The sequence below is a fragment of the Eptesicus fuscus genome, chromosome 18 (assembly GCF_027574615.1).
Source record: "Eptesicus fuscus isolate TK198812 chromosome 18, DD_ASM_mEF_20220401, whole genome shotgun sequence".
NCBI classification, from domain to species: Eukaryota; Metazoa; Chordata; class Mammalia; order Chiroptera; family Vespertilionidae; genus Eptesicus; species Eptesicus fuscus.
Window position 1 is genome coordinate 10138822 of NC_072490.1, and position 21088 is coordinate 10159909.

General features: G+C 50.7%; 2 protein-coding genes across 2 annotated transcripts; both read left to right on the top strand.

The window, feature by feature from the left end:
• The first annotated feature begins 1821 nt into the window (after nt 1–1821).
• CCR2 (C-C motif chemokine receptor 2) lies at nt 1822–7855 on the top strand. Its single transcript, XM_008154236.3, has 2 exons — nt 1822–1917; nt 5928–7855. The coding sequence occupies exon 2, from the start codon at nt 5939–5941 to the stop codon at nt 7061–7063; it is 1125 nt and encodes a 374-aa protein (XP_008152458.1). The 5' UTR covers nt 1822–1917; nt 5928–5938; the 3' UTR covers nt 7064–7855.
• Nucleotides 7856–17577: 9722 nt separating this feature from the next.
• LOC103297508 (C-C chemokine receptor type 5) lies at nt 17578–21088 on the top strand. The gene is made up of 2 exons (XM_008154223.3): nt 17578–17641; nt 19188–21088. The coding sequence occupies exon 2, from the start codon at nt 19199–19201 to the stop codon at nt 20252–20254; it is 1056 nt and encodes a 351-aa protein (XP_008152445.2). The 5' UTR covers nt 17578–17641; nt 19188–19198; the 3' UTR covers nt 20255–21088.

Below are 21088 nucleotides of genomic sequence, written 5' to 3' on the forward strand. Positions count from 1 at the left end.
CTTATGAGCTTCTTGAATGTTTAATTCATGTTTTTCTTCAGTTTGGGAAAATTTCAGCCATTATTTATTCAAATATTCTCTCTGCCTCTTTCTCTCTCTCTTTCCCCCTGGAACTCCCACCGGTTCCTTAACCTCTGTTCACTTTTCTCCAACATTTTTTTCTGTTTCCATTGTCCTGTCTACAAGTTTGTTGATTCTTCTGCCTGCTCAAATCTGTTTTTGAATCCCTGTAGTTAATTTTTTATTTCAGTTATTATATTTTTCAGCTCCAGATTATTTTTTGGTCTTTTTTTTTTTACTTAGGGTTTTCTCTCTTTATATTTACATTTTGTTCATGCATAGTTTTCTTGACTTCCTACACATCTTCCTTTAGTTCTTTGAGCATCTTTAAGACACTGTTTTAAAGTCTTTATCTAGTAAATTTGCCATCAGATCTTTTTCAGGAACAGTTTCTGTTGATTTTTTTCCTTTGAATGGATCATACTTTCATGTTTCTTGCATGCCTTATGATTTTGCTATTGTTGTTGAAAACTGGGCATTTGATTCTAATAATGTGATAACTCTTCTCCAGGGGTTGATGGTTTTTGTTATATTTTTAAATTGTTGTAAGTTGTGTCTGTGCCAAGGATCAGCCTGACATGTGAAATTAAGGTCTTCTTGGGTCTTTTCTGAGCCTGTGCCTTTCCTTGGGTATGTATGGTCACTTTCTAATTTTCCCCAGAAATGCAGTTGCTATTAAATGTCCTGGTCTTTAATGTCTGGCTTCCAAAAGAGGAAAAAGAGAAAATGGAGAGAAAAATAAAGGGTACTGGCCCTTTAAATCTCCTAAAAGTCACTTCAGCCTGAGGAGGATGGGCTTGCAGCAATGGGGGGAAATGCAACGGCAATGACTGTCTGCCTCTTTGCACCTCTGAGATCAGAATCAGCAGCCAGTGATCTGAGCACAGACTCCCTCCTATCTGGAGAGCAGAGTCCAATTTTTGCCCACCCTGGCTCCTGCAAGTGTGTGCCAAGGCCACCTGGAACATGTGCAAGGCCACCTGGAGCCTGGGTGCGGGAGATGAGCAGCTGCTATTGTGTTAGGAGCTGAAATGGACCAAAGCTAACTGCGATTGACCATTCAAGTCTACTCCTGAAAGTTATCAACAGACTCAAAGGGTCCCAAATAGTTAAATCAGACTGATTCTCCCAGGAAAATTGTTGTCTAGGTGGGGAGAACGATTCCTGGCGCTTCCTCCTCCACAATTTCCCCAGAATCTCAATGATGTTTTCTTTTAACACAACTTCTCTCTGAGTAGTCAAACCTATCACTGAGACTCTTCTTACTAAGGACATCTCTGACACAAAAGACCACCGAGCATTTCCTTTCATCAAAAGGCTCTCTTTAATGAAATTTCTAACCTGATCTTAAATCCACGATGCCACTGAAACCAGGGCACTTTGTCACATAAAACGTCATTATATTTCCTCCACCATCACCAATAGCCCCAGCTAGCATGTATCCTCATGAAGTCCTCTTTTGCTCGTGTCATGCAAATTATCACTGGCAGGAGAGAGTAAAAGATTTCTAGATATAGAGACCCACAAGATAAAGAAGCCCTGAGTCGTTAGACACAGGAGCAGATGTACAGGGTGTGTCTGACTTACTCTCAAGGTTGCATAAGCAAAGATTTCAAAATCAGTCCTACTCTGGAGAACTCAACCTAGCGGACAGTGTTCCTGGCTGGCAAAGAAGAACCTCACGACTCTTCTTTTTTTTCTTCAAATCTTTACCCTTGCTCTTGTATCCCCGCCTTCTCCTTCTGCAGGAAACTTTATTTCCTACTTCTGCACACCAAGTTCCTACCTCCAGATCTGCTCGGTTCAGTTGCTGAGAAACCTGACAACCCAGTGCCACTTGGAAGAAGCCCTCGCCTGGTGAGTCGTGCATTTTCCATCACTTTGTGGATCACAGGCTCAGAGCGTCTCAGCTCTGGAGATGCAGGGACTGGGAGCACTCTGAGGGGCTGCACAGCCCAGGAACTTGGGTGTGAGAAAGGTGGAAAGAGAGGGTGGAGGGTGGTGTCTGCCCAGAAATGTTGAGAGAGACCAAGGTGACAATGAGGAAGTGCAAAGCAGGGTGAGACCACCCCTCAGGGCCCAGGTGATTCAGAGAGTGCGCTGAAAAGGAACAATCAAGAGAGTGAGGACAGTCAGGCATTTTCACTACTGCTCCTCTCACTCTGTCCCTCCCAACTCCCAAGGCTTTGAAGAGCTGGAACTTTCTACCCAGAATTTTCTCCCCCTCTAGTCCAGGCTCCAAACCAAAATGTGCCTCTTGCCTTAAACCAGGAGGCCCACAGAGGCCGAAGTGAGGGGCTTACTTTTCTGAGAGGCAGCTTTTCATTGGCTCTGGGTGACGTGTCCTGACACTTGACGGTGACACTTAGGCCAGTGCATTTCAGCCACCTCCCTAAGTGTCTGCTGTGGTAGGAGCTAAGTGTGCTGGAGTGACAGGAGAAAGGTGACAGGCAGCTGGCCTTTGAGAGGCCAGTGCAGGTAAACAGCAAAGTGCAGGGAACACACGGTGGAAGGGGTTGAGGCAAGTCACCCCCTCGTATTCCCTCACCCTGATCTGGATCATCAGAGCGAGGGTCTGGGCTAGATATTTCTAACTGCCAGACTTCCTGTGTGATACTGGAGCCCGGCATTGAGTACCACTGCTTCAGTCCACACTTTCCCATACAAAAGAGGAAATTAAACCCTGATTAAATACAGAACCGCCCAAGAGCTTGCTGTACTTAGGGGCTTGGATCCCCAGAATACTCATTTTTATAAGGTCTCGCACTGGATTACCTGGGCATCTTGTCCTCCGTGGAGCATTCTGTTTCTCAGTCACTTGCAGCCTGCTAGTTCTGTTAATCACTTATTCCACGGATATTTATTTAGTAGCAACTATGTGCTGGGTTGGGTTCTGGGACACTTATACTTCATTGCAAAGCCAAAGATCTCTACTCTCATGGAGCTTGTGTTCTGTTGGGAGTGTGTGTGTGGGGGTGTGGGGTAAGGGGGTAGGGTATGCTTGTACATGCATGGGTGGGACATTTTCGTGTGGGTGCGTGTGGATTCTAAGGCATGGGAAAATACCTAGAAAATCTGTTACCTGTTCTTCTACACCCATCTCTGCTCTCAGAGCCTGGAGATGAGGTGACAGCCCCTGAGGGTCCCAATTCCAGCTCAGCCACTGCTTGCTTTGTGGGTTTGGGAAAGTCATCTAATCCATCCATGCTTGCATTTCTTCACTTGTAAAATGCATAGTTATCTCACACATTGGTTGCAATGAATAAATTAATTAATGCATGCAAAGTATTTAGCATAGAACCTGGAGCTTAACAGAGGACTAGCAGGCTGCAAGTGATTACAGTTTTAATTCTTTGGATGGATGCACGTGATCAGAGATGTTGTTTAGGTGCTGCAGATTTCAAGAATCTGGCTCAGTGATATGAAATGCAAGATCTGTGAAATGTACCAATCACAGAAGGAATTAAGGAATGCATAAACATATAAAAAGATGTGTATGTAGATACAAACAAATTCAAAGTCACTGCCAGAAAAAAAAAGAATATTCTTGAGAATCAAGCCTAATGATATTTAATGTCATACTTTTTATTGGTGCCTCCGTTAGCCAGGTGCCATCATCAGAGCTGCAGACAGAAACATGATCTAGTTCTTGACCTCAAGGAGCTCACAGTGTGTAGAAGATAAGGTGATACGTGCTTACTTAGAGGCATGCACTGTGTTATGAGATGATTTTTTTTTTAAAAAAAGGAGGAGGCTTCACAGAGAAGGGGAATTTGAGCAGGAGGTAGTTGAGGATGAGGGAGCTCACCAGCCATTTTAGGCAGGAGGGCAAGAATGTGCAAAACCATGGAAGCCTGAAGGAAATGACGCGTTTGGGGACATGGAGAGAAGAGGGCTATGTCTGGAGCAGAGGGCCTGGAATTTGAGGAGGGATTAGAGGTGACGCTGAGAAGTGAGTTTGGAAAAAGCGTGATGAGTAGTCTGGGCATTACCTTTGAAATCCCATCACATACACATCATGGGGCCACTGGGGGGTTGAAGCTGAGAAGGGCACAATCCAGTTTCAGTTTGAGAGAAGACAGAGTGAAGGGGGCATGGCCAGGAATAACCTTGAGCAAACGAGAGACCACAACAAAGCCAAGAGTGAGAAGCATCCGAGGCAAAGAAGTGGCCCTGGAAAGAGGCTCAGAGGGATGACTCTCAGGGGTGTTTAGGAGGGAGAAGTCATGTGGCATCATAATAACCATACAGAGCATGCCTCCACACCAGGTGCTGCACTAAGTCCTTGTCTGCAGTCATCTCCACGGCAGCCCAGCCTAGTTAATATTTTATATAAAGAAACTGATAGTTGAAGAAGTCATTAGCCCCAAGTTACACAACTTGTTAGTTGGAGGCAGGATTCTAATCTAGGTCGGTTTGACTCCCAAAACCTGGTTCCTAAGAATGTCCAATTCTGCTTCTTGGGGAGTGCAGTGAAGGACAATAGCCAAAGAAGAATCCACAGGTGGAAGCAAGTTTCCAGGGCTGTGCAGTGTGGGCGAAGTGGAATTTGAGGTGCCTGTATGATACCCACTTTGCCCACTGTTGACTGTTGTAGCTCTAATGCCTAAGATAGAGCATGGCTCCTGAGAGGCACTCAATAGATAAATGAGTAAGTCCAAGGGGAGATATGCAGTAGACAGTGGAAAATTCCCCTCCGAGGTATAGAAGTTGAAAGATGAGACTGGAAGACAGAGCTTCAGGAAGCATTAGCCTTCAGGGGACTTAGCACCCTGAGATTAGGTGACACGATTCAGGAAGAACTCTGGAGCGAGAATGAAGAGGGAAAAGGTAAAGAGGTGAGAGCCAAGAATGGTGCCCGGGGACTCTTACAGTGTGGGCAGGGGGAGGAGACACCAACGAAGAAAATTCATAGGAAGTGGTGAGAGAGGAGCTAACCTGTTTTACTTGGAAGGAGTTATCAGAAGGATGGATGGCTCAATGAAGATGAATCTGAAATGAAGCCAGGGCATTTAAATATCGGGTTGTCATGGCAACCTTAGCAAGAGTCATTTTGGCAAAATGCTGAAGGCAGAACGTTGAGAAGATTATCAGTTAGAATACTTTTGGCTGCAGGTCACAGAAAAGGCAACTCATCACGGCTTACACACAGGGCCTCACTTTTCTCAGGTAACAAGGGCGGGTTTGGGACTTGAGGATGTTCAGACTCTGCTTAGATTTGCTCCAATTCTCTGGGTCCTTCAGTCTCAATCTCAAGCACAAGCTACAAGAGTGGAAGGTCAGGCTGAGGTTTCTCTTGCACCTCTCTTATCAGGGGATAGTCTTTGCAGGAGCCTTCAAACAGAGTCTCCTAGATCTGTGGTCGGCAAACTGCGGCTTGCGAGCCACATGCGGCTCTTTGGCCCCTGAGTGTGGCTCTTCCACAAAATACCACAGCCTGGGCGAGTCTATTTTGAAGAAGTGGCGTTAGAAGAAGTTTAAGTTTAAAAAAATTGGCTCTCCAAAGAAACTTCAATCATTGTACTGTTGATATTTGGCTCTGTTGACTAATGAGTTTGCCGACCACTGTCCTAGATCATCATCCAGGAATGGGCCATCTGCAGAGGAGGGAGGAAAAGCAAGAGTGCAGCACATTCGCCTTATAATGAGAGTCGGGTGGCCAACGGTGCTGGCAAAGGGCGGATGGGGAAGATGACTAGCTTCTCTACTGGGAATAAAGGGAAGTGGTACACTAGCACGCATGCTTTCCAGGAGATGGTTTTGAAGCAAAGACAAAGACTGGATGCTGCTTACGGGGCAAGAATACTTCTAAGGCGGAGAATTGGAGCAGTTATGTTGTGTGTTATCATCTTGTTCTCTGCTTGCAGGACGGAGGAGGATGGGAGGCAACGACACGTTGATCCAGTTGAGCCACAACATGCTGACCACATCTCATTCTCTGCTCGCAACCAACATCCGGGTGGACGGCGCCGACCCCACCACCGTCTTTGACTATGGGGAGGACAGTGCACCCTGCGTAAAAGACGACGTGAAACAAATCGCAGGCAAGCTCCTGCCTCCGCTCTACTCGCTGGTGTTCATCTTCGGGTTTGTGGGCAACCTGCTGGTCGTCCTCATCCTGATCAACTGCAAAAAGCTGAAGAGCATGACGGACATCTACCTGCTCAACCTGGCCATCTCCGACCTGCTCTTCCTTCTGACGTTCCCCGTGTGGATTCATTCTGCCGTGAATTGGTGGGCCCTGGGGAACGTGATGTGTAAAGTCTTCACGGGGATGTACCACGTTGGTTATTTTGGAGGCATCTTCTTCATCATCCTCTTGACCATTGATAGGTACCTGGCGATCGTCCACGCTGTGTTTGCTTTGAAAGCCAGGACGGTCACGTTTGGGGTGGTGACAAGTGGGGTCACCTGGGTGGTGGCCGTGTTCGCCTCTCTCCCGGGAATCGTCTTCACCAAATCCCAAGCTGACGAGTCTGTTTACTCCTGCGGCCCTTACTTCCCAGTCGGCTGGAAGAATTTCCATACGATAATGAGGACCCTCTTGGGCCTGGTCCTGCCCCTGCTGGTCATGGTCGTCTGCTACTCGGGAATCCTGAAGACCCTGCTTCGGTGTCGCAACGAGAAGAAGAGGCACAAGGCCGTGAGGCTCATCTTCGTGATCATGATCGTCTACTTCCTTTTCTGGGCTCCCTACAACGTCGTCCTGCTCCTGGACACCTTCCAGGAGTTCTTTGACCTGAGTACCTGCAAGAGCACCAGCCAGCTGGACCAGGCCATGCAGGTGACGGAGACCCTGGGCATGACGCACTGCTGCATCAACCCCATCATCTACGCCTTCGTCGGGGAGAAGTTCAGACGGTACCTCTCCGTGTTCTTCCGAAAGCACATCGCCAAACACCTCTGCAAACAATGCCCCGTTTTCTACCGGGAGACCACCGATCGGGTGAGCTCCGCCTACACCCCTTCCACGGGAGAGCAGGAAGTCTCAGTGGGTTTGTAAATGAGCAGCAATTTGCTTGTTAAAGGGAGATAGCCATCTATCTATGATAATAAGCCTCAAGGGTGTTGAACTATATAGACCTGCAGACCTCTAAAGTCAGTGCCCAGGAACCTCAGGGTTGCGTGTACCGAGACAGACCTATGTCACTCCTTGTACAGCCAATGTGTACTCAGGGCCTATTTCAGAAGCGCTGTGGGTAGAGATTGACTGCAGCCAGCTCGTCTCAGTTCCTGGAAAATGCCTCATTGCCGATGCTTATGCTCTTGCCCCCGCCTTCACCATTTTCTTCACTCGCTCTGATTCTCTCAGTCTCTTTAATCAAGTGCCCAGTGAGACAACTGTGGGTGAAGGAAACGGGTGAGTGGGCTCGGCCACGTGCAGGGGGAGGGAGGCGTGAGAATGGCTCATTCAACCAGGCAAGGGTGGGGATGCAGGGAAGGGGTTTGCTCGTTCAACCAGGCAAGGAGTGGCCCTGAGCCTCACCTCCCACCTGTATTTGACTTTGAAGGCTTCCCAGGTCCTGAGCTTGGGGACTGTACTCACTTTCTGACAGCTTTGCTTGGGTCCCATGATCCTCTTCTGCGTAAGTGCATGACACATCCTCACTTTATTCTGTTTTGCCTATACCAGCCATGCACCCTACCTTTGAAATCTGTTAAGTCTTTTGCCCCACTGCCCCCATGTTTCTTGGGCCACATCGCCCTATATAAAAATGTATACAAATGTTTGTTTGTGAAATATGCATCTTCTCTAATGAGATGAAAAATAAAGCCCTCTCTTGGTCTTGCCAGGGAAAGGGGAGGGTGGGAGGCAATGATTAGGAGAAAGGGTGGGGACCAGTGAGTTCCCCCATCAGGGGTGCAGGGCCGTAGCAAGAGTGAGACCACCCCAGGAATGTTTCCAGCATCAGCTGAGGGGGAGGCCAGGAAGGACCCTCAGCACCTCCCAAGGCCTCGCATCCGCAGACCTGACAGTGCGGCTTCTGCTGCCTCTGCCTCTCCAGGCCTTCCGGCCGCCCTGGCCCTGTTTCCCCAAAGCCTTTCTCACATTCCCTGCCTGTGGGGTGAGCCTCCTCCAGAGGCCAGTTTGTGGAGGGTCCAGGAGAGTAAACCTGGGGAGAGCCTGAAGGCAACTGTGCAGCAAGGACCCCCGCAGTGGGCCGGGAAGAGGGAAGACAGTGGGTGGGAGCCCTGGGCTGTGTCCTCAGGACGGAGAAGGGGCCCCACACTGCCAATCACACATCAGCCATGTGTCTGTGTCTCCAGACCAGCAGGCAGGGCGGCCTCAATGAAGATGACTTTGGATTGCGGGGCGGAGAGGGGGTGGGGGGAGATACAAATGTTTTGCATGGGGGTGGGGATGGGGATGGAGGTGGAGTTGGGGGGGATTAACTGGGGAATTTACATGTCTATGCATAACCCATGGACCCAGACAATAGTGTGGCAAAGGCTTGGGAGGAACGGGTGCAGGGAGGAGGGGGTCAATGGGGGGAAAAACAACAACAAAGCGGACATCTATAATATTTTCAACATTAAAGATAAATTTTAAAAAAATAAAGACATGAACAAAACAACAACAAAAAAGAAAAGTTTTCCAAACTACCTTCCAGAGCTTCCTTTCAGGAGACAGGGGTAGAGTTCAGATTTAAAAAAAAAAAAAAAAGTTAAAGATGAAAACTGCAACTTGTGAACACGCTAACCTACATTTTAAGAATCACTATTGTGCCAAGCCTGATAGTGCTGTATTCGTCATGGAGACAATTCTGCTTTTGAGCTTCAAGTCTTGGACTGCAGCTCAGCAGACACAGCTGTAGGTCAGGGGTTGGCGGTCTGCGATCTCCGACCTCAACAGCAGCAGCTGATCCCAGCGCTCCGCAGCCGGCAGCCCAGCCGTGTGTTCATTCTCTGACGTGCTGCCAGGCATCTTGTTTTGCATCAGTTAGTCTAGGAAGGCGTAGATTTAATCACATTTGAATGCTTCCGGCCTTTGTCAATGTCCGTATTGATGCTTGGATTGTCCCCTTTGGCCGGTGGGAATTCCTAAATCAAGCTGACCCCTAGGCAAAGCTTTAAACCTTCTTTGTAAGGAAGGGGATTAGTTCACCTAAGTCAGCAAAGGTCTGATCTGATGCCAGAAACACGGGCTTTCGGAACCTGGCTCTCGGGACCTGGAAGCTACTGTGGTTTTACTTTCTTGTTTCCTGGCTAGAGAAGGATCACAAAGAAGTGGCCGGAGGGGGGGGGGGGTGGGGGGGGCGTCTTTCTCCCTCCGGTATTTATATTATCCCAATGAATGCATTCAATTCTGTTTTGGTGATGAAATGTAAGTCTTGTTATGACTCTGAAAATGAGTCAATGCTCTAACTATATTGTTTTAAAAAAACACCTGTTGGTTAAAAACTCCCCATTTCCTCCTCCCCCACAACTCCGGCAACCACCGCTCCCTCCATTTCACCTCTGAGTTTGACGGCTTTAAATACCTCCTGTAAGTGGCGTCAGGCAGTACTCGTCCTTCCGTGCCTGGCGTATTTCACTTAATATGACGTCCTCCGGTTCGCCCGTGTGACAGGGTTTTCTTCTTTTCTGAGGCTGAATAATATTCCGCTCTGTATATATCACATTTTCTTTATCCATTTAGCAACATGTGTAAAATTTCAGTTATACAAGATGAGTAAGCTCCAAATGTCTGCTTTGCAACATCGCGCCTATAAATAACGATACTGTATTGTACACTAAAAAATCTGTTAAGAGGGTAGGTCTCGTGTTAAGGGTTCTTACCACAATAAAAAAAAAAAGTTTGATTTTTTTTTTTTAAAAAAACTGCCTGTTTTGTTGTACTGTGGTGTGATGATCGCAACGTTTCCCTCCTTCCCCGGGTGATTACACAAGCCTGTCCTTGCTGTGTGACCTGCAGGCGGGACACCCCACCGCACCCACAGGTGGGAAGTGAGCCGAAGGGACATGGGCCGTTGTTAACAGTGGTTGGGCTGAGTCTCCAGCTCTCCCTGCTCAGCCACTGACCGGCCGTCCCAGACCAGGGCTCCTTCCGCCCAGGCATCCTGGGGGCCAAGCGAGAAGGCACAGAGAGCAGAGCCCGGTCCCCGGCCGCACGGCGGCCACACGTCCCCGCAGCAAGAGGTCTGTGTCAAGCCCCTGAGTTGTGGGGGTTGTTTGCCAAGCAGCACAGAAGCTAATGAATACATATGATACATAGAGGCCTCCTAAGTGAAATCCAATGTGACAAACACACCCGAGGATCGACGAGGTGCCAGACTAGGTCAGGTATTAATGCCTGTGCCCTTTTGATTTTACTTTTTAAAATAGGGTTTTTTTTGTTTTGTTTTTGTTGGTTTTTTTTTTAAATACCTTTATTGATTTCAGAGAGGAAGGAAGAGGGAAAGAGAGATAGAGACATCAATGATGAGAGAGAATCATTGATTGGCTGCCTCCTGCACGTTCCCTAATGGGGATCAAGCCCGCAACCCGGGCATGTGCCCTGGACCGGAATCGAACCCGGGACCCTTCAGTCCGAAGGCTGACGCTCTATCAACTGAGCCAAACCAGCCAGGGCAAAATAGGTTTTTATTGATTTTAGAAAGAGAGGAAGGGAGATGGAGAGAGAGAAACATTGATGAGACAGAAACATTGATTGGCTGCCTCCCACACTGGGGATGGAGCCCACAACCTGGGCATGTGCCCTGACTGGGAATGGTGCCTAGGACGACACTCAGTCCACTGAGCCACACCGGCCAGGCAATGTCTGCGCCCTTTGACCTCACTGCTGATGGGGGGAGGGGTAGAGAGTGGGGTGACTTAGAAATCACAATGCCCGCTGCAGAGCACAGAAACACGGAGATGTGAACCCAGAGGAGAAAGTGACGGACAACGATAGACCTGCGTCGCAGTAACAACAGCTACGGCGGGATTCATCAGCGCCAAGGAACGTGCCATTTCTAGACGTGGGCACCTCCAGCCTCCTCTCTCCCGGGAAGAGCATGTGAGGGGGCTGTTTGAGTTCAGCGGATGCCAGGGAAGGTCAGCATTCCTCGGGATGGGCACCTTGAGACTTTTAGTGGCGTCGGGGGCTTGACACAGCCCGCCCCACGCCGTCCTCCCGGTGTGGGCAGTTGGAGGCATTGAGCACGCCTCAGGGAGGGCCTGCAGCCTCCTGGGAAGAAGCCATGCAGACCCCACCTGGCCCCTTGGCTTCCTCCCATTACTAAAGCTTCCCTGACACATTGCCGTGGCCTCGGTGAGCTTCCCCAGCAGCCAAGGCCGCCCAGGGCCACCTTGTGGGAGAGAAGAGGGTCCGGGCTGGTGCCTGACCTCTGCAAGGCCGCCCGGAACTCGGGGGGGGGGGGGTGGCCCTGGGGGTGGTGAGTGACTGAGGTTGGAAACTTCTTCAGACGCTGCTGCTGCGTTGGCAGCAGGTTTGAACTTGACCCGGGTGCTCTCACATCCTGGGGATGTCCTTGCTGCCCCCGTGCCACGCCCTGTCTTCCCCGCCACCTCTCTCCAGCGCCCTCTTCCCTTGCCCAGCTGGTCTGCTGCCTAGCGGATGCCCCTTGAAGAATGTGGGGCCCATCGCTTCGATAGAAGGGAAAGGGTCAGTGGCCTTAAGGTGAGTGAAGGCTCTGCAGTCTGTTGACAGCTTCCAGGACTGGGGCTTTATGTAGGCGCCAGTTAATAAACATTCTTGCGCCGAAACCGGTTTGGCTCAGTGGATAGAGCGTTGGCCTGCGGACTCAAGGGTCCCGGGTTCGATTCCGGTCAAGGGCATGTACCTTGGTTGTGGGCGCGTCCCCAGTGGGGGGTGTGCAGGAGGCAGCTGATCGATGTTTCTCTCTCATCGATGTTTCTAACTCTCTATCCCTCTCTCTTCCTCTCTGTAAAAAATCAATAAAATATATTAAAAAATAAATAAATAAATAAATAAATAAACATTCTTGTCACTCAAAAAAAAAAAACAAAAAAAAACACTAAAAATACGGGGCTGGCCTCCCCTTCTGACCACCCCCATTCCTCATAGGATTCTGTGGGAGCCCGCTCCTTGGTTCCCCTCACGCCTCCCCATCAATCCCACCCACTTCTATGACCCTTTTCTGCCACCAGTTTTCTCCTTACAGGGACAGGAGTGAGAGGGTAGACATGGTGGGGGGGGGTGAGGGGGGGGCGGTGCCCAGGGCTGGTTCTGTCGCTCAGCCCTGGGGAAGGTGTGTGACCAGGTGTCAGTGGTTTTCTTAGAACTGCAGATTACTTAACACCTCCTCGCCCTCAGCCTCAGGGTACAGCTGCCAGTTCTGGGGCAATGGGCAAAGTCCCACCTAATATCCTGTTATGCACAGAGTTGAATATAGAGCAGAGCACAGCGAGCCTACTGTGCTCCTTAATCGGTACATTAGACTTCTGTACCTAAGGTCGCATCCGCCCCATGTCTGGGCAGTGATTAAAAAAAAAACAACAAACCCAAAATGCAAGAGCAGACTTTTCCGGGGAGTTAAGGGGTTTCCACCATGTCTAAACCAAGGGGTGATGTGGACAGTCCGCACATGCCAAGGTGGCTTGATGGTTTAACAGGGCATCGGGGATGTGGTGCGTGGGCTGGAGGACGGGGTTATCCTGGGAAGGTTCTAGAGCAGTGGTCGGCAAACTGTGGCTCGCGAGCCACATGCGGCTCTTTGGCCCCTTGAGTGTGGCTCTTCCACAAAATACCACGGCCTGGGCGAGTCTGTTTTGAAGAAGTGGCGTTAGAAGAAGTTTAAGTTTAAAAAATTTGGCTCTCGCCGAAACCGGTTTGGCTCAGTGGATAGAGCGTCGGCCTGCGGACTCAGGGGTCCCGGGTTCGATTCCGGTCGGGGGCATGTGCCTTGGTTGCGGGCACGTCCCCGGTGGGGGGTGTGCAGGAGGCAGCTGATCGATGTTTCTCTCTCATCGATGTTTCTGACTCTCTATCTCTCTTCCTCTCTGTAAAAAATCAATAAAATATATTTTAAAAATAAATAAATAAAAATAAAAAATTTGGCTCTCAAAAGAAATTTCGATCGTTGTACTGCTGATATTTGGCTCTGTTGACTAATGAGTTTGCCGACCACTGGTCTAGAGGCCAGAGACAGCGGGAATAGAGGACGGCATGGTGACCTCCCAACCCCGCTTCAGGACGGGTGTCTGAGGCAGAGGGTAAAGGGCGGTGGGAGTCACAGGACGCCAGCATCATTGCTGAGGCACACGGGTGACAAAGTGTGGCCCTGCCCGGGGGGGGGGGGGGTGTCTGTAAGTGTTGGGGGGGGAGGGGTTCTCCCTTTTTCTTCGAGGACCATAGGGACTCTGGCTCTCCCGGTGAAGGTGGCTTCGGGGACCCCGGGAGCGTCTTCCTTGGTGGGGAGATCAGAGACTGACAGCAACATCAAAACAAGCTGTCCACACCCGTGACCAGTGGAAACGCCCCGCTGTCTAATTACAGGGCTCTGTTGGACAAAAGAAGCCGACAGGAAGGACGCCGGAGTCCAGTTACAGGAGGTTAAAGGACAGGCACATCGAATCCCTGACGACAGAAGTCAGAGTGCCCTGGTCTCTGGGCAGGGCACAAGGGCGCCTTCGGGGTGACAAGGCCATTCCCTGTCGTCTCGACCCGGGCGGTGGTTCCATGGTGCCTCTCCAAGCTGCCCACCTAGGGCTAGTGTGCTAGGCCGCATGGAAGCTCCACCTCAATACAAATAACAGTTGAAGAACTATACGAGGCATTTAATAATGTGAGCAAACGCCTACCAAGTCGTCCTCAGTCTGATAAGAAAAAGAGCAGCCCCCGGAACTGGTACACATGGGAGGGCAGTTAACCAAAAAGCACACGTAAGCAAAGGTCGGGATTAAAACACATCGTATGTTGAGAGGGACTGTTTTGAGATTGTGAGAATATGCCTAATTTCCCCCCACGATCTATTTTTCTCAACTTCATACAATGAGCATGTGTTGGCTTTATAATTGGACATTTGTTTAAAAAACTGAAGGATGCTATTTTTACAGCCGGTCTCAGTGTTGACTGACATTGACTACAGTCCATTCCAGCCCCAGGTATGTTCATGTATGTTCATGTATGTTCATGTATGTTCACCAGGTGAGCTGCTGTGTGGCAGGTTTGAGCTGCCTGTGCTCAAGCAGGTGGCCCTTGGAACCCCAGGAGAAGACCATCCGATGTTCTCCCCAACCTGTGGGCGATGCTCTGAGTACATGGTCCAGAGAGGGCCTGGGTACGGAGCATGAAGCAACCCTTGGAACTTGGGGGCAATGACCAGATGTAGAGCAGCTGTTTGAGGCCTGGCCTGAGACACCCTCCAATACAGACATCGAGGCGAGTGCCAGAGCAGTCAAAAGGCCGTTTCTGGTGGGAGGTCTGAATGCCACGCCTCTGAGGACGGGAGCCCTGGAGAGTGGGAGGGACCGAGTGAAAAGGGAAGCAGAGACCCGGAAGCGAAGGCACAGGACACACTGCTCATTTGTTGTCCTTGTTGTGTCCAGAACAGCGTTTCATTGAGGAAATGCTGAAGAAGTTCCTTCCCACTGGTTCTCACTCCCTGGTGCATCCTTGGGACGGACCCCTATCGCGGGAGCTGACCTGAACTCACCTCTGGACCCAGAAGTGAGAAGGGGCCCTGGCTGGTTTGGCTCAATGGACAGAGCATCGGCCTGCAGACTCAAGGGTCCCAGGTTCGATTCCAGTCAAGGGCATGTACCTTGGTTGCGGGCACATACCCAGTAGGGAGTGTGCAGGAGGCAGCTGATAGATGTTTCTCTCTCATCGATATTTCTAACTCTCTATCCCTCTCCTTTCCTCTCTGTAAAAGATCAATAAAATATATTAAAAAAAAAAAAAAAAGAAGTGAGAGGGGGTCAGGCACCCCGCTAAGCTGTGATTCCTTGTCTCCGCCTTATTCCCATCTAATGTGTATTTTCCAAACCAACGTGGCCAGGAGTCATTCACTATTTAAGTGGGGAGCTGCCTTCCGGACCCCCAGGCCTAAGCCATCACTGGACAGATGAGGAAGTGGAAGCCCAGAGAGGAAGTGTCTTGGCCGAGAGCACAGGGTGAGTGGGCACCACAGTGTGGGCGAGGGAGCCTGCTCCTTGCTCCACGCTGCCCTCTGGGGGTGAGCACGCCGTCAGGGGCTCAGCCACCCCAGGGCAAAGCCCCAGCTCCACGTGGGAAAGTCCGGAACAACCACTGTCTCCTACAGAAACGTAAGGTTTGTCCAGCAGCATCTGAGAGTCCCTCACCATGTCTTACCGGAAACACCAGAACCAAAGCCGCACCTGCTTTCTGTGCCATTTTACATCCATGTATTTGCTCCCCGTTTTGTGAACTCTTTCTAAAGCACGCTTCATAGTTCACTGCTTAACCAACCCACAGAGGACAGGCATCTGCAAAAGCATCTACTACACACTCATCCCATCATCTGATACCCCGCCCCCACCCTGCGCCGGCACAGAATAAGCACAATATAAGGAATAGACATTAACATAATTTTCCTAAGCCAGTGATGGCGAACCTATGACACGCGTGTCAGCACTGACACGCGTAGCCATTTCTGATGACACGCGGCCACTGAGGCGGCCGCATGCCGAGGATGAAACATTTGCTGCTCCTGAGGATGAAACATTTGCGAAATAATGTTTTTTCCTCAAAGTGACACACTACCCGAGTTATGCTCAGTTTTTTAGCGAAGTTTGACCCACCAAGCTCAAAAGGTTGCCCATCACTGTCCTAAGCCCTGCTGAAAAAACGACAGGCCGCCTAGAATTTTCCCTCCCTTTTTTAATTCGCGTCCTCCACCCCGCCCCTTTGGCAGCTGGTAGCTCCTTCTCTGTGTCAGTGGGTCTGTGTATCACTCGATCTTGACCACAGACCTAACGAGTAGGTTTGTGTGTTGGATGTGTTGCCCCATTTCCCAGATAAGAAAACTGAGTCCTGGAGCGTTTCCGTAACTTGCTCAGGTCACATAGTAAATAGCGACGCTGGGGCTGAAATCCAGCAACAGGACTGCAGGGTGCGGTTCCGAGTCGTTGCCTCTTGAATGACACACAGGACAAACGGGGACATTTTCTTTATGGCTCCCTGTCCTGGTTAGGGTGACCAGGCTCTGTGGTCACACAAACATATGTGCCCACGTGGGACGGTTCTGGATTGCGGGGCTATCCCTGTGCTTTCCCGCTTCCCCTGGTCTCCAGGCACCAGGCGTCAGCTTCATTCCTTCAGCTTCTCATTTGCTGATACTAAGCAGCTCTATACAAGGACCCCAGGGAACCACTTATCTATCTATCTATCTATCTATCTATCTATCTATCTATCTATCATCTATCTATCTATCATCTATCTACCTACCTTTATTGATTTCAGAGAGGAAGGAAGAGGGAGAGAGAGATAGAAACATCAATGATGAGAAAGAATCATTGATTGGCTGCCTCCTGCACACCCCGCCATTGGGGATCGAGCCCGCAACCCGGCATGACTGGGAATCGAACCGTAATCTCCTGGTTCATAGGTCGATGCTCAATCACTGAGCCAAGCCAGGCGGGCAACAACTGAGGTTTTTAGATAAGTCACCCACCACCAAGAAAGCTTGATGTGACTGCCTAGTCTTGTCATCTAGTCCTGAATTCGACCCTGTTCTTCTGGCATTTGTTGCCCATTTCATGTTGAAAAGTTCTCACAGCTCCAGATAGGCCGTATCCTGGGAGTGGGAACTCTGCCGCCGCTGTACCTGGCACGGTACCCGCACCCACCAATGCCCGCGGGGCTGGAGGGCTGCCAAACAGTGAAGAGGGAGAGTGAAAACTCTGTACTGACGAGTCCCACCAGATTCCCGAGAGAAAGGCGGGCAGCGTGGTTCGCTCGCAGGTGAGCCTGCAGCTCAAATGCTTTAGGTAACCAGTTGTTTTAGTTTACAGAGAAAAATCGTGTAGGGTGCTGAGTGAATGTGTCAGTTGCAGTAGGCAGGCGGTGGGGAGAAGGATGGGTAAAGCGGAGCACGGGGTTACTACGAAGGATTCCCCTCTCAATTTCAAGTCCTTTTGAGTTGGCTTCATGGACGACAAACAGGAAGAGGATGGGGATCTCTGGGCCTTTGAGCCTCGCGCTGATCAGCCCTGAGGCCTTGCACACATCATTTGCCCCTTGGACAGCAGGGGTTGTTTTTGTTTTTCCATAAAGCGAGGGCTTTTCACTAGATACGTGTGAATACTCCAGTTCCGAGATCCTCCCGTTCTTTCTGCTTCCTAACAGCCTCTGTGTGGCTGGATGAGCAGAGAGCCTAAAGAAAATAGTGTAACTAGGGAAGCCCACGTGACAGGCCCAAAATCTACTCTCCAGCCTATTTAAAGCTCAATTAAAAAAGGAAAAGAAAAAGGAGAACTGTTCACTGATTTTTTTTTTTTTTTGCCCTGCAACATACGTATGCATCACAACTCCACCCCCCCCCTTTAAGTAGAAACTGCTTAAGCTTCCTGCGCGTCTGCTGCTATATGCTTGATTTGCACGGCTCAGCTGGTCAGAAGAGCTAAGACATCCGTCCCCACCAGAAACTTCCCGGTAAGTCACCTCTCAGTCACTTTGCCTATGAGTTAGCTCGGCTTCTGTGATGAGCACAAGCCTTTACAGGAAACCCAGAGGAGACAGTAGACCAGCACCAGGTGCTCAAAGGACTCTCTTAAACGATCACCCCGACGGTCAGGAAGGGCTTAGAATGTAGAATGAGTTTCAGACGGTGATAACATCGGAGATGCAAAGCACGATTATGAATGAAAAATTCTCAAGGAAACAGTATTACTTCTTTTGAAAGCCCCGACCTTTCGAAAGAAAGCTTTGTCAGAGAGGGGGTTCTTGGCAGAGTCTGGGTAGAGATTTTTCTTCTGATCAGGACCCAAGCTCCCGGCAGGATGCCCTCCGAACGTGCGCCCCACCAGAAGCTGCATCTCAGTCTGGTTCTTGGGGTGTGTGTTTCCCGCCCCCAGAAAAGAGGGAGGCTGAGAAGTGCCCGAATTAATATCATCACAAATATCCAAGTCTCCCTTTAACATATGAGTCTCACAGCACATGTTCGTGTGTGCTCCTTTTTCTGGCTCAGAACTTCAAGGGCAGATGGTCTTCCCCAGCTGCCCAGGATTAGAGGGAATCCTCAGGCCAGGAGTGGAACTTGGGTAGCGGGGGCAAGCCGGAGGGCTGCGAAGGAACTGAGCTCACCCAGGAAGGGTGGTGGCAGAGGGGACCATTGTCCACTTGGCCATTCCATGTGGATGTGGCGATCTCTTACTCATCGCAACCCGGGAACTATGAACACAAACTTCAGAGGAAAGGGGACAATGGTCTGGATGTTACAATTGGCCGTTGGCCTTAGGGCCCTCTCGGGGACCCGGCATCCGCAAGCCCATTTCGTTCTGACCATAGAGAAAGAGGGGCACCAGGCTGATGGCCCTGCCTGTTGGTTCTCTCACCAAGGAGTGAGAGACAGGATGACATGGTGGATGAGTGTAGGTTGCCTGTGTTCAGAACCAGTTGCTCCCCAGCTGTGTGTCGTTGGGTAAGTCGTGCATCCTCTCTGGCCTTTGAGAGTCTCATCTGCAACATGGGAGCAGTAATGTGACCTGCCTCATTGGGTCACCTTGAGGATTGATTAGCTGCCTACGTGAAGCTTAGTGGTTGGCATGCATGGTACCCTGGGAAATTTAATTATCAGAGCATGCCCGAGGCGATGCTCACGGAAGCCCGCTCCAGGGAATGGCAGCTTCGCCATAGACTGCCAGGCAGTGCTGGACTGAGGGTGCCTGACTCCGTTTCCTGAAACCGTTATTCAAGTTTCACCCACTCCACGTGGTTGTGGAACCACCAGATTTTATTTGGCAACATGGTCCTTTCCTGAGTTTCCCCAACAGAGCAAGTAAGCAGCAAGCCTTCCCTTTATTTTAAGAGTTCATTCTGTGTGTGTGTGTGTGTGGGGGGGGGAGGGAAGCTCAATTAAATGTAGAAATCTATGTATCAATTTCAGGGACCCATTCATGTGTAAAAACGTTCGCAGTCATGGTGGGCCCCTCGGTACCTCCTGGGGCTTTATCAGAGATCGCTGCTTCTGTATTCACAGGGCTGAGCACGATGGAGCAAGTGTCAGCCACCCCCGATTACATCGACTACAGCATGTCAGAGCCCTGCCACAAAACCAACGTGAGGCAGGTGGCCGCCGGGCTGCTGCCTCCGCTCTACTCGCTGGTGTTCATCTTCGGGTTTGTGGGCAACCTGCTGGTCGTCCTCATCCTGATCAAGTGCAAAAAGCTGAAGAGCATGACGGACATCTACCTGCTCAACCTGGCCATCTCCGACCTGCTCTTCCTGCTCACCATCCCCTTCTGGGCTCACTACTCAGCCGGCCAGTGGGTCTTCGGGAACACCATGTGCCGGCTTCTGACGGGCCTCTATTTGATCGGCTTCTTCTCCGGCATCTTCTTCATCATCCTCTTGACCATTGATAGGTACCTGGCGATCGTCCACGCTGTGTTTGCTATAAAAGCCAGGACGGTCACGTTTGGGGTGGTGACAAGTGGGGTCACCTGGGTGGTGGCCGTGTTCGCCTCTCTCCCGGGAATCGTCTTCAACAAATCCCAACAAGAGGGTTCTCGTTGCACCTGCAGCCCTCACTACCCCACCAGCCAGTATCACTTCTGGAAGAACTTCCAGACCTTGAAGATGGTCCTCTTAGGCCTGGTCCTGCCCCTGCTGGTCATGGTCGTCTGCTACTCGGGAATCCTGAAGACCCTGCTTCGGTGTCGCAGCGAGAAGAAGAGGCACAAGGCCGTGAGGCTCATCTTCGTGATCATGATCGTCTACTTCCTTTTCTGGGCTCCCTACAACGTCGTCCTGCTCCTGAACACCTTCCAGGAGTTCTTCGGCCTGAACAACTGCACTAGCTCCAACCGGCTGGACCAGGCCATGCAGGTGACGGAGACCCTGGGCATGACGCACTGCTGCATCAACCCCATCATCTACGCCTTCGTCGGGGAGAAGTTCAGAAGCCACCTGTTGGCCTTCTTCCGAAAGCACATCGCCCACCGCCTCTGCAAACGCTGCCCGATCTTCCAGGGAGAGGCCCCCGAGCGCGGGGGCTCCGTCTACACGCGCTCCACGGGGGAGCAGGACATCTCTGTTGGCTTGTGACCTGCACTGGGTTTTTAGCCCCGGGCTGGGGGTGGGGGCAGTTATTTCTGAAAGGAAGCGGCTGTCATCGAAGGCCAAAGATCCACCCATCTATTTGGCATCTGCCCTTCCATTCTAGAACCCAAACAAGTGGGTGAAATGGCCGCCTTGTCATCTGCCCTCCACGGACCTCAGCAATCGACGAATGCTCCCCTCCCTGCAAAAGTTCATTGTAAAAACTGTCCCCCGAGAATTGCTGATGCTTGAGTTTGGTTACCTGGCCAGGAACAACAAAACGAATCAAAGACATAGTTTCTTGCCTGCACAAGGCAACGTACAGGTTGTAAATGTCTGTAGAACAGTCCTTGTCTCGCCATGGGGAGGAGAGACTTGGACGTGGGCAGTTATGAAAGGCCGTCTCCTCCTGTGACCTCCCCTCCAAGGTGGGCAGTAAGTTCCCCGGGCACTCGGGACCAGGTGAGAGCCGGTGGCCTGGTGGAGCTGAGAGGAAGGGAGGGGGACCCACTGCTGGTGGAAGAGAGGAAAGCTGCGCGACTGGTTGGGAGGAAGGTGTGGGCTGGAGTGTGAGGAACCTGACAGCAGAGCAGGGGCCTTGACCAGCGGTGCAGAGGTTCATCCCGTGCCCCGAGGAGGACCTGGGGAGATGAGCATTTAGGGCAGGGAGACCAGCAACCCGCAGGTCAAGGTGAGGAGGCCTCCGCTTAGGTCACGGCACAGGAAGGGATGGGGTGGCGGGGAGTATATGCACAGCATTTAGGGTAAGAGTCAGCAGAGCTCAACATGCAGACTGGAGATGCCTTAAAAGAGACTTCTAGGGAGGTTTAGGTGAAAAGC